Here is a 14,269-nt window from a genome sequence, read left to right as displayed (position 1 = left end):
CCACTCTAATGGCTTAACTTCTTTATCTTGATCTAAAATGATCTTGTCCCCTAACCAACTAGGCATTGAAGACAAGATAGTATAGCTTTAAAAACTGCTTCATGCTGTATTTCTTATGACTCTAACTTGTATTCTAGTCATTAACTATAAGTTCCATCTTGAGGTTACATCATACAGGTCTGCTTTCTTTCATTTGGTCGTGAGTTTTTCTAAGAATAGAACGACTTATTTCTCTCATAAAATTTTAGCAACGGGTTTACATACTTTCAGCATTCTTTTTCTGGTTTCTGACTGAAGCTTGTGAAATGTAGAGCCTTTACCTTATTCTAGTAGAAAGAAAAAGCCATATTAAACAAGTCAACGCTACATGATTCCTACTATATAAATCATGACAAAGGTAAATAGGAATTTTAGAAGCAGCAGAACAGTTTTCTATAATTTAATAGGGAATTCTATAAAAATTAAAATTTGTGTAAGATTTTCCTATACGTAATGCAATCAACAGGACATTTGTGCTTTGACATTTACTCTTTGGGGAAGTTAGCAAAGTTCTCCAGCTCTGAGCCAAGAGATGCTTGTAGAAGAATGAGAGTTTGAGATGAGGCGAAGGAGAGACAACATCATCAATAGAGGGCTCTATGAGATTTCTCCATGTGTGCTAGGGTACCACTTTATACTTGCTCAGTTAAATGGTTGTTTTTGTATATGCTTTATTTTTAACCAGCTGAAGAAATCCAAAATGAATTTCTTCAGACTCTCATGTTTGTGCCCCTGTAGCCAAAAGGTGATTTCAAACATCGGGAATGTGTTTCTTCAACGTGGGGCTGAATCAGGGCTCCTGAGTGTTTCCTCACATACATATACTGACTTCATATACAAAATTCCATTCTTTCTAAGAGTGGAATTGAAATGAAAGTAATATTGAATGTGTTATTTGTAAAAGTTATAAAATTATTGGTTAATAATTGAAATTATTTTTCTCTCTCTTCTTTTTACTTCTCTTTTAAAAGTTAAATTTCCATCTTATAATTTTTATAGATTTAAAGTACTTTTGAAGGGCATCAGTCTTTTCTAAAGAAGTGAGCTGGACAGAGTAGTTAGTCCTTACTTTCCTAAGACATATCCTTCGCATAAAGCGACTCCACTATCCACTTAAAGTCTAGTTAGATTTTACTGTGGTTTCTTTTACATGGATTTACTAAGCCTTTAGCACAAACTAATCATTAGTTTTGGTAGCTTGTCAAGCTGTATCCATAGTTCTGTGCATTTCATCTACTCATAAGTGTTTTTTGAATTTGAGTTGTTTTTCTATTTATGTTCAAGATGTAGATTACTTGTGATCTACGTCACAGTTTGGAAACTAACCATACTGAAGAAGAAAGCATAAGAAGGGCTTGTATTTGCTTGTGTTATTCACTCACCTTTACCCACTTTCCTCAGGTGTGGAGCTTTCCCCTAAGTCCCTTAGCAATTAATAGAATTGGAAGTAATGTAACAACTCCAGGAGTTTTATCAAGGGAGTCGCTTAATAAGATTATTTCACTGTAGCAGCAAATTTTAATTTAGTCATTTAGTGTCCATTTGATGATATACGGTTTTGATTATCAGTGGAGATATTTTCTGAGTTAATGTAGCATGCCTTAGAAAGGTATACCTTTTTGTGTAATTCTAGCTATCTTTTGGACATTACACAGGAACATTTGATTATATAATGGCATTTTCTTTAAAGTTGAAACACGATGAACTGTGTTCGTTTGAACTTCTCAAGTGGTCATAAAACAAGACTAACAAACAACTTTTTAAAATTAAAAAGGGAAAACAGGCTATATGGTAAGTTTCCAAAGGTTAGGAAAGTGCTTTTTATTTTGTGTATATTATATAAAACATGCTATTTTTAATATCTGATATTGTCATTTGTGTGTGTGTGGCCATTGGATACCAAGAATTTAATTGCTAATTTTACAAAAGGAAAAAAAAAACATATTGTCTCTCTGTAGGCCACATTGTTTAGGAAAACATCATGGATACATTCTCAAAACATGGTAGTGGAGATGATGCTGCTTAAGGATCCACTAATGTGTCCAGAGACAGCAGATGTCCAATGATATTTCCTTTCCTTAATGTAAGAGGTCCAGTTCTCTTTGTACATAAATTTATGTACATGTAGGCATATATTTGTTTGTACCTAAACCCATACTTAGGTGATTTGAGGTTCAATCATACTAGTGTCCTGTTTATATTACTCTAACAATAATAATCAATCCAGAATTAAATTAAAACAGATTGCTTAGGGTCATGCAGAAATACTTCTGGAACGTTCTGTAAATATTTTGTTACATTGTTTTACTGATATGGTGGTGGAAAGAAGAAATGTCTTCCTGGAGTAGATGATGAAAAGGTTCATATGAGCATGCTTAGAATGGGTATTGTTTGACAGGCTCTCTATGAAGTCAATATATTCCTTATTAAGAAGATGTGAAGGGTTAATTATCATTATCAATTAAGTTTTGAAGAAAATGCATGAACTAAAGATTTAGGCTGGAGTGTGTCAGCTTTGTGGGGCACTTAAAATAAGACTTTTTTACCCAAACTTTTAAAAATTAATGACCATGAAGCTATCACCAAGGCCAGGTTATATTCTTCGATATCTGATTGGCTATATCCCAGTAAGTGAGTTATTTGAAGAGGATTAGAGAAAGACGTGTAAAGCCTCCTGGATGCATGCACATTCACACCTATCTAATAATAACTGGAACACTAGGTCAGCGTTCAAACTGTAAAGATGAGACCGTGATAACAGCATGAAATAAAGCCAGCAGACTTGCAGGACTTTGGTTTGGAACGGTAAGCAAAATTTCCTGAGTACTTGAAATAAAATGGATCTGAAAAGTGACGTCGGGCAACAATGAAAGACACTTGCAGGCAAGTTAAAGCCCACACTGGAGTGGGGTTTCTTCACTCTGAGGCAAAATAGCCAGAATTTGCCTAATTTCAAATAACGACTAAACTTCAGAAACTTTCTGAATTTTCATTTTGATTCAACTGGAAGGATTCACATGACACAGTGTTTATGCACAAGAGTGGTCTAAGGGGATTTCACCCTTAAAGGTTTTGAGGGAAAAAAAAGTGAAGCCATACTTCAACACTCAGCCTGGGACTTGCTATACATTTGAACATCCATTGTATGTTAGCTGGTATCTTCCCAGCTATTCAAACTGGATACATCTTTACCCTATCCATTATTAAGAACCATAGGGTATTGATAAAACTTAGGTTTGTCTCAAAATCAAATCCACACATCTCTATAATTTGGGAGGTATTTTGAGTTTCTAGATTTTTTTAAGTGCAGTTCAGATAATCATGAAATAGCACTGTGCTTTGTTAAATGAAATATAAAATTAAAACATAAAAAATCACATGTCGTGAAATTACCAAACTTATAGGTGCTTGGACTGGGTGTGAGAAGTCACATTTGATATGGTTGTTGTGGACATTTAAACTGAAACCTAGATTTTATGTAAATGTCCTTACTCTAGGAAAGAGAGTGATTTTCCACTTTCAGTGGAAGCAAACAGTCTTTTAGTTTCCACCACTTATCCCCTCCAGAGATAGACCCCATTTTTGTGATTCTAGTTTGGATAGCAGGAAAGTAAAAAACAACAACAACAACAACAACAAAAAACTGTCATGGGTTTAAGTATGCCGGGTCAAGATTTGTAAGAGCAAAGCCAGGCCTGCTTGCTAGGTCTCTGGGGTATTTACTGTTTTCTCTCTCATGGGTAACAGCACAAATTCAACACGAGCTGTGATTCATTTTCATCTCATTCGTGAATCATCTCTGGCTAAAGGTTACCTCAGAAGCCAAGCAGGTGTCATCAAATGACACTTTTGTGGTTGACACATAAGTGTCAGTGACGGTGATGTCATCCAGCTCTGTGCTGAAACCGGTCTGACTCCTTGATGACACTGTAATTTAGGGCCATACTGTAGTTGGCAGGTTTCTCTGTGGGCTTCTGCTTGCAATTGCAGAGCTTTCTGAAGGCTGCGCGGAATTTCTGAGACATGAGGTTATAAATCACTGGGTTGATGGCACTGTTGAGATAAATGCAAATTCTGCAAAAGAGCAAGAACCAATTTTCCTGGAAAGGGCTGGGGAGAAACGAGTTGACAACCACAAGAGTCCTGTAGGGCATCCATAAAAGAGCAAACAGAATTACAACCACAGCCAGCATCTTGGTGACCTATGGAGAAACAGAGAGAAATGCAGTTCAAACTGTGATAGAAGCAAAGCAAGATAGCCCTACCTCCTCCTTTCCTATCCAAGTTTCTCTTTTCCAAGATGTAGTCTAAGATTGCCTTTCAGTTAGGTTGTTTATTTGGAAGTTGAACCCAGAAAGCAGGTTGAGGGAGTGGAGAAGAATATGACACATGAGTAATGAACAAAAATTTGATTGAGGTGACTCTTGCTTGGGCAACTGGACTCAAATTCTGTAATTTATCCCAATGCTGCAGAGGACCTTTATCCACCATATGCCTGCTGCTATTTGTTGAAGCATGTTTTAAGGATTTAAAAGCTTCTATATTTCCAGGGCTTTCTTTAAACTTGTCTGATAAAAGAGTCCTGACATAAGGAACCACTGAGTATCCGGAATGGAAGGCAGGCAGGAGTCACCCACTTCAATGGTGGCTGGATAATTCCAGCTAAGGTACTTATCACAGGCCCCCAAAGGTGTCTGTGATGATAGTTGAGATCCCATCTCCCTAGCCATAGGAAATTATCCTAGCATTTCTCATATACCATCTGTAAAATGGGACAATGGAACCTTCCAGCATCAACTATAGTAGTATAATTGTGCAAAAAAGATACAGCAAAATTGTAGAAGCCATGAAAAGTCTACTCTATACCAGAGACCACACTAATGATGGTGTTTTTTTATATCACAATTGCAACAGTTAAAGGAAAATTCCATAATTTTACCCAGAGTTAAATTATTCTGGAGTACAGACAAGGCTCCAGAGGTAGGAAAGTGCTTGGCATGAGGTCAGTATCTAAGATCACCCAGGAGTGAGGTTAGCAACAGTGTCATTTAGCATATTCTTCCTACCTTGGTGCTCAGTGAGATCTGGCCTTGCCAGCTTTGGGCTTACAGTAAGATCGTCTGGCTTTGATTCTACAAGTGGCTTTAAGACCTTAATCAAGTTATTACTCCATTTTGACATTTAAAGATCTGCCTGGTTATGTTTTCTTTACTTCACAGAGTTATAGAGGAATTAAAATGATGAGTGGAATGGGACTTAGGAACTCTAAAGCACTGTGAAATTCTAACATCTCATTAAGGTATTATAAAGAAATCATAGTAGCTGGGCGGCAGTGGTGAATGTCTTAATTTCTGCACTCAGGAGACAGAGTGAGGTGGATTTCTGTGAGTTTGAGGCCAGCCTGGTGTACAGAGTGAGTTCCAGATAGCCAAAGGTTTTACCAGAGAAACCCTGTCTTGGAAAACACACACAAACACACACACACACATACACACACACACACACACACAGAGACATGAGAGAGAGAGAGAGAGAGAGAGAGAGAGAGAGAGAGAGAGAGAGAAAGAGAGAGAGAGAAGATTGTAGCATTTCAATAACATGATGAACGTTATAATTATAGAAGAGATTATCTTTGCATACATAGATAAATAATAACTAATTGATTTTCTTTAAATGCAAAACTTTACACATTTAACAAGTTTTCAGTCTTTGCTTGCATTTGAGAGCTTTCAACTTCCTTAGTCCACACTTTCTAGATGTCTTGAGAGTGAAGAATATGAAAATAGAAGAAATATGTTTTTTCTCTCTTTCAATATTAAGGTGAAGCAGGCTGGAAAGAGTGGTCCTGTTGAAGTTTGATGTGTGACAATGTGGATGAAGTGAGCAGAGTACAGTGCACAAGTTCCAGCTGCAGGCTATTCAACAGACCTGGAACTAGTTTGTCCCTAGCAAGTGATAGGAACCATTTCCAAAGCCATTGTTTGAGGACAAAGAGATGCGACACTTCATGGAGTGTTTGGCCTCTGTTTTTAGGGCAGAAGGATGACGCAGCTGCCAAAGAAGCTGCTACAGCTGCAGGTAGGAGTCAAGCTCTGAAAATGTCAGCTCCGTGGAGGCATTGTTGATAGAGGCAGGCAGACTCTGAGCTTATTAAAGAGGAGCAAAGGAAATTATAAATGCCACAATTTGAACACGATATTTTAAAGAGACAGAATGCTAGCAGAGACAATAGAAATGAGCAAGCAGGACCTAGATTTGCCAGGTCTCTGTCCTTCATCAGGGATCATCTCCTTCGTGATGCGTGTGTAGGTCAGAGACCCATGATAGGCCCTTTAATATCTTCCCATCGTATTCCTTTGGAACAAGGTCTCACAATGAACCTGGACCTCACGGATTGTCCAGACTGACTGGCCAATGAAAGGCAGAAATAGACGGAAGCACAACCTCTTTATGTATAAGCTGGGAATGCATGCTCACCCAGCAAATCCTTCCGTAGCTGAGCCATCTCTTTAGCCCTTTTATTCTTTACTGCATTTAAACACATGGAAGAAGTGTTAAATAGTCCTCATGAGAGATTTTGAATTCATCTCTCAAAACACATTCATTTTAAAAATTAATTAATTTATATTTATACACTTTATTCTGATCACAGCCCCCTCTCACTTCTCCTCTCAGTCCCTTTCCTTCCCCTTATTTTTTCTTTCCTACTCCTCAGAAAAGGGGATCCCTGCTAACCCAACCCAGCACATCAAGGACTGAGCCTATGCTCTTCCCCTGTGGCCTGGCAAGGCAGCCATGCCAGAGGGAAGTGATCAAAAAGCAGGCAGCAGAGTCCATGTCAGAGACAGCCCCTGCTTCCCTTACTAGAGGACCCACATGAAGCCTGAGCTGCCTATCAGCTATATCTGTGTAGGTGGCCTAGGCCCAACCCAAGCATGGTCCTTGGTTGGGGCTTCAGTCTCCGTAAGACCCTCTGTGCCCTGGTTAGTTGGCCCTGTTGGTCTTCTTGTGGAGCTCCTGTCACCTCCAGGTCTTTCTAATCTCCCCCTGCCCCATTTTTCCACAAGACTCTCCACCTTTGCCCAATATACGGCTGTGAGTCTCAGCATCTATTTCTATCTGCTGCTGGATGAAGCCTCTCAGAGGGCAGATATGCTAGGTTTCTGTCTGCAAGCATAGCAGAGTATCATTAATAGTTTCTGGGGTTGGCTCTCTCCCATGGGGTGGGTCTCAGGTTGGGGCAGGCATTGGCTGGACATTCCATGAGTCTTGGCTCTATTTTTAGCCCTGCACATCTTGTAGACAGGATAATTTTTGAGTGGAAGTTTTTGTGGGTGGGTTAGTGTTCCCCTCCCTCCACTAGGAGTTCCATCTACTTAGAGGGTATCCTCTTCAATCTCCATGAGACCTGCTACTGGGAGTCTCAGCTAGAGTCACTCCATATCCTCCCAGGAGCCTACCCTGTTCTGTGTCTCCAGCTTGTCACAGAGATGCCCCTACCTAGGGTTTCTCTTCTCTCTGCAGGCCCTCTGTCCTCCTGGCTACCTCCACTTCCCAGGTCTGATTTCCACCCTCATTTCTCTCCCTGCTCATTCCCCTAGCTCATTTCCTCTCTTCAACTGCTTCTGCTGTCTATTCTATTTCTCCTTAGGAATGAGATTTGAGCATCCTCTACACATCCTTAAAGTGTTGGATCCAGGAACTTTCTATCATGTGAATTTATATATTCTACCTGACCATTAACATTACACTTTCTGGAGGAAAGAAGTTCCAAAGCATGTGCGTGTGCCTAGAAAAATAAGGCTAACTGTGGTCTTCTAGCCTTTAGAAATATCTATTATTACTGGACTTCAAGCTATTAACTAACGTTTTCGTGCTATTTTCTTTTTGTTTTTGGAATACTGATAATATTTTTAAAATTGCAAAGACAATGCAGAGTTGCTACACACCCCACACAAACGTGTCTCTATCTCTATCACTGACCTCCCTTACCTTAATGTGACTCGTTCATCTCGGCTAATGAATTAATGTTGGGTTACTGAACTTTCATTAATTGCTCCCCACATGCGTTTTCTTTCCTGTTCCTATATCCTATCTGGGGTATCATATTATGTTTAATTAATTGCATTTATTTAAGCTCTTCTGGGCTCTGAGTTCCTTGCTTTTCCTTATATACATAACATTGATTGTTTTGAAAAGTGTATGCAATTCCTTATAGAAAACACCTCTACTTGAGTTTGACTGATGGTTTTCTCCTTAATAGGCTGAGTTCTAGAGTTTGAGGACCAGGCTACAGACATGAAGGGTCATTCTTGACACAAGGTATGTAAGATGCATGCTACAGTCAACTTATCTAATTATGTTTTTGTATATTGTTTTACTGAAACTATTTTATATGTAATTAAATCCATACATTTATAATGTCAAATTTAGGAGATTTTAGTATTTTACGGGCTGTGCAACAACACTATAATCAATTTAATTTATCTCAGTATTCCAAAAGGAACCTACTACTCTTTAGCAGTCATGTACCATCTTTTTTCCACCTTCTTAAGGCTTCAACCATGACCAACCTGCATGATACTCCTACATAGTTAGCTATTTTGAATATTTCATATGAATGAAACATAGTCATTTGTGCACAACTTGACACATTTAGCATAATAGTCATAAGGTGAACCACATTGCAGCTTATGTCGATTCATTTTTATTGCTGAATAATATTTCATAATATATATCCATATATATATATCACATTAGGTTCATCCATTTTTACAATTTTAATTTTAATCACTAATTGTAATCACTAGTACTGCTATGAACATTGGAGTTTAAGTTTTACGTCAATGTGTTGTTATTTTTGTTATCTTTACGTTTGTTTAATCTATAGCAGTGAAACTATTGGTTGGTACATGTGTAAAGTGACATACAATTATATGAAATGCTATCTTAACCTTTGAAAAATTTGGGATAATTCTCATTATGATTCATAGCAAAGATACTAATTGACTTCACGAAGACAATAGGACTCAAGAAAGATACAAAGTAAACTAAAGCTAAAATTAAAGTGTTTGAGATGCATATTTTATGCTGTTTGTGACATTAGAGGAATAGGGGCTGGAAGGATGGCTCCCTGGCTAAGAATGGTTGCTGTTCTTCCAGAGTCTGGTTCCCAGGACACTTATCAGGTGGCTCATAGCTCAAAAGAATCAAGAGCCATGGCACTTTTTAGACATTTTCCAGGCAAGTCTGTTTGGAATGTGTTCAAAAGAGAAAGAGAGACAGGTGTAGTCATGGGTGTGTATATATATATATATATATATATATATATATATATATATATATATATATATATATATATATATATATATATATATGCCTTTCTGCAATGGAGAGTAGAGAAATCATGGGGTTAGCAGAGACAGATGAGGAGCACCGGTTTTATTTCTTTCTTTCAAAGATTGACTATAGCACAGCACTTTTGTTTCCTTAGGAACCAGTTCCATAAAGAAAAACATTTGTGATCATGCAGAGAATGAGAAACAGGGTGCCTGAAGGAACAGTGTTCAGGATGGAGACCTTATCCAGTATCCAGTCCATCAGCAGTGGGGATAGGCTGGATCTCCTTTGCTCGTTTAGCCACATTTAAGAGATCAGCACACACGCACACACACACACACACACACACACACACACACACACACACACACACACAGAGAGAGAGAGAGAGAGAGAGAGAGAGAGAGAGAGAGAGAGAGAGAGAGAGAGAGTCAACTTAATTATTTTGTAAGCTTCAGAATGTAAGAGGATTTGAGTAGTTGATTATTGAAGTCTCTGGGGTTAACAAAATTCTTTCATATTCCTGGAGCATCTGCACTAATACCCACTGAGATCTGTGGAGAAGCGTCAGTGTTTCCATTTTGTTGATAAGGAAAAAGGAACCGAGCTCATAGAAGCTGAGAAAAGGAACGTCCCACCTGTCCGCAGGTGACAGTGGCTGTTGAACCAACACCCTTCCTTGATCCTAGTTCTTATCTTCTTTCCAGTTAAAGAAAAATTTAATGTATTTATTGAGCTGAGACATTTCCTTGTTATAGCCATTGTTTGCTGGAAACTGGAGAGGATGACAGTGGTGCCAGACATCACTGGTAACCCTTGGGTCCGCCCTCCCCACTGTGTCTTTCAGCCCCGAATTGGGGTCTTGTATTTAGCGTCTTGATTAGGGAAAATAAAGTTGTCACGAAGCAGACAGGAGTCCTTCACACCAATCTACTTCCGAGGGACATAAGTGAGCAGGAGAGTTGAATTGCAAAAATAATCATGGAAAGTAATGGGAACTCGGATTTCTTAGGAGACAGCCCAGTTAATTGCAAATCATTTACTAGGTTCTGGTTTCATGCGACCTGGGGACATTTTAATTGATTGTCAGAAAGCAGCTTATTAGTTTGCCTAGGCAGCCAGGAGAGTTTGATTCATACCTCTGCTCCCTAGGGAATTTAGTTGGAATTCTTGACCGATTCAAAAAAAAAATACCTGGAATTTGATTCTGTGAATGATTCAGAGGGAAAAGATGCCGTGTGTGGACATGGGGCAAAACACATGATCCATGCTTGGGTTCTATAATTCACTTTCAAGCATGGAAAAACTTTGATAATGCTAAAAATGTGAAGTCTAAACTTGTCATTAAACTTCTATTAACAGCTATTTACCTCTTTGTTTAATGAGTGGTTTTTCCAGGCATCATAGCAGGAAATTTTAATTTATGAGCAGACTCTTTACCAATTTTGGATTCCCTGTAGTATAAAAATTGCTGTTCTGCTTTTGGCCTCTGAAGAAACATAAATCAAGAAGACACTTAGGCAGCGTGTCTAGGGCACAAAGGGGTAGGAGGAGTCCTTAATACAGAAGTCTGACACATTACAAGTGCTCAATGCATGGTTGCATTACTGGGTAACTGTTTATTCTTACCAAATATATATGACGTAAAGTTCCTTTAAATTAGCAAAATGCTGTTGTTCTTGCATTTTTTTTAATGGCTGGAAGACTCTAACTTTCAGAACACTTCATTCTGGAAACGATGATTGGTTAATGAATACAGAACAGTTAACCTTTAATATTCTAACGCCTTCCTTTAAAGGGCAGCAATACATTGTGTGTCTGGACTCTATCCATGTTCTCCTGCTCTCTGCATATTAACAAAGTGTTCTGAAACTGGATATGTTTTGCTCTTAGCCCTCAGAAAAATGATCAGTGACCTTTTGCCTTTTGTTATATTAATTGAGCCGGTTGAATGATAAACTGACTTGGTAATTAAATAAGTCTGAGTGTAGCCAAGCTTCAGTGCTGACTAGGGGCTCTGGGGTTTTCCTCCTGCAGAGTGCTCTGCTGTGTTTTGACATATGTCTGGACATTCAGTTTTGAAAAGATACTTATCATCAACGCGGGGTGCTGCGTACCACAGGGTGAGGTCATTAGTGCCGTTTAAAAATTGAATGATGAGACAGGAAAGGGTCTTGGAATCATCTTAAGATCAGCTAAAGTACAATAAAAGTGAGTAAAAGCCGAGTGGTGATTCATGGGGGAGAGACCGTGTTCTGTCAGATTTGGCGTTTTCCATCAGTTATGGCTCTCTTGACAGGAAGCCGTGCACAAATCCAAATCCATGAGTTTCCTGACTTCTCCTGACACCCGGGATTGAACATTGCGCTCAGAACTTCACGTTGCCAGGAAGTAGACAGTGTAAATTCTGAGTTTTATTCTGGCTCATGTCCATGAAAGACTTTTTAAGGGATTCATAGTGGAGAGTTTTTAAATTGTATATGGAAATATGTTCTTTGTTGCGATAGGGATTAAGGGACAGTGACATGCTAGCAGATGATTTAAAAATATAGGATAACGATAGCAGCACCCACAACAAAAAAGGTTATTGTTTTTCCCCTCCACAGTTCTAGAAGATATTGAGGCAGACTTTTTTTTTTTTTTTACTCTAAATACACATATAAGGAAACGAAACCAGACTTTAAGTCTCAGGAGGTCCACAGGTGCAGTAGGGCTCCAAGATCTGCCATTGTGAGGACACCAGAGCTGAAGTTACATGCAGCACACAGTGTGAGTCTTCCTCTGAAGTACCAGCCATTCCTCAGGGAAATATCCAAACATCATCCAATGCAAATATGAACGCTCTCCTATGAGAAGTGGACGGAGCTTCACACAGACGTCTGATACAGGAAGAATGTGGGGCAGAAACACATGAAGATGTCCAAGGCTAACTTACATCAAAAGTTCTCAGCGTGCAAGAAAGATGAGTACCTGTTATATAGGGGATGTACGGTAATTTCTTAACATGTCTTTGTATAAAACAGGAACACAAGATGCACGCTAGTAATAGGAAGTAGCAGGTTAAAGATGATGCTCCATGGAACATATTTTTTCATATCATTCCTGCCTCATTTGCATTGTGAATGATATAATGGTTGGTAGAACATTAATTTGTTCATGATTGAAGGCTACCATGGAAAGACATGCATATTTGACACCACAGTCTTCTTTATTGTTACTAAATACTTTAAAATTTAAGACAAAACATTTTCCCTAATGTTTTCAAAATGAGCAAACAAACAAAAAGTTTGGGCTTATAGCTGGAATTGGTAGCGGCTGTATGTAACAAGAAAGTCAACAAAAAAATCAATTCTGATTTCTAAACAGGGCCACGTGCCTGAGACACAAGACAAGGCTATTTCTATTTTCACTGTGCTACTAAATCCTGTTGGGACATGTTTTTAAATGCCTCTTATTCCAGGGTTCTTTTGTTACAAGTGTAAGCAACTGTATTCTAGGTAACATTTGTAGTTAGGCTTGATGCAGAGCTTTTCAAGATGCTAGCAACTATTGTCCGATGGCAGCTTCAGGATTGATTATTTAGTCTTGAGAGTGCTGCATGATGGAAAGCTGGCTGTTCTCCTGTTGCTTTGATGTTTTCTTGCTCACAGGAGGTGGGTATTTGGAAACATGCTGGGAAAGGAAAATCTCTGCTGGCAGCAGTGAGATTCAAATTACAATAACATCTGAATTTAGAAAATAAAATGTCATTCTGATTTTATGTTTTATGAGCCGGGATTCAGCAGTGCTCGCATTTTATTTGCTATGCTTTTGGGCTGCTATTGGCCTTTCCATGTGTCTGTCATATTGTCCAGGTAAGGTACTGACAAACTGCTAAGTGCAGGGAAACGCTGCTTCGTACATCTTACTTTGGTGTTCTTGGTTCTGCTCTTTAGGGTATGGTTACTGATACTGGACATTTTTCTGCTTGGAGCCAGGCTTAGAGACTCTAAATGTCCAGGTGTGATGGCTGGGCCACTGGGTTTTTGGCTTCTAGCTAGCTGTTAACGTTTCTCTGCAGATAATGATTCTTTCTGAAGGTGATATTTCCCCGACCCTGTCTATTCGTCAGGTTTACCTGGTTACAGAGTATTGATCCAACAAGGGGAACATGGTAGAGTCAGACACAGAGCAGCAAGCTGTTGTCATTTATTCACTCAATCAGAGCTGGGGAACCAGTCTTCAATAGAAAGTTTGAGTGACAGAGAAGAAGAAAGATGGGGTGGCTTATATAGAAACCTAAAGGTCTCAAAGCAGTCAAGAGTTTTGTGGGTCAAGAGTAGTCATTTGGTTTTTTTTTTTCTCTAAAAACTCTTGGACAGCATCCTTTATCAAAGGACCGACAGTGCCCTGAAAGCATCCAGTTCCTTCTGTATCCAGGTTTCACTCAGGGCAGATAGTCTGTACCTTGGTGGGACCTGTCATGAGCTACAGAGCTAATTTTCCTGTTAGCATGGAAGAATAGAGACAAACTAGAGGCTGGCTATGTCTCACGCCTTCCACAAATCACACAATCAACAGTTTTTTTCATGATTTCCGTTTTCTCTTTTATTAATTTTTAGTAGGGTCACAGGTAGCCCAGGCTTGCCTTTAACTTTCTGTTTCTTGCCTTCACTTCCCAAGTGATGGGATTACAGACACGCATCACCACACCTGGGTTGTCTTAGCTCTCTAATGTGCTATGCATCTTATCCAAGATCAAGACTTGCTTATTAATTTAAGTTCCCACCCAGTGTTACTTGGAGCTCTTTTTGAGTTTTGGTATATGGAGTTGTATGCGTGGTGATTAATCATAAAGAAAATATGAAATCCCAAAGTATCACGCATACATTCTTCCTGTATAAGGGGTATC

At 38.9% G+C, this 14,269-nt stretch overlaps 1 protein-coding gene across 1 annotated transcript in view; it reads right to left on the bottom strand.

Moving 5' to 3' along the window:
* Positions 1-3,859: 3,859 nt before the first annotated feature.
* Trhr (thyrotropin releasing hormone receptor) overlaps positions 3,860-14,269 on the bottom strand; it is a 31,430-nt gene continuing 21,020 nt past the window's right edge. Inside the window, exon 2 of the mRNA XM_051159534.1 lies at positions 3,860-4,241. Within this exon, the coding sequence (XP_051015491.1) occupies positions 3,924-4,241 (318 nt within the window). The 3' untranslated portion in view covers positions 3,860-3,923. The remainder of the gene's footprint in view (positions 4,242-14,269) is intronic.

This window comes from Acomys russatus, chromosome 17, assembly GCF_903995435.1.
Source record: "Acomys russatus chromosome 17, mAcoRus1.1, whole genome shotgun sequence".
In the NCBI taxonomy this organism is placed as follows: Eukaryota; Metazoa; Chordata; class Mammalia; order Rodentia; family Muridae; genus Acomys; species Acomys russatus.
The sequence above is the reverse complement of the archived record's forward strand: the minus strand, read 5'-3'. Positions and strand labels throughout refer to the sequence as shown.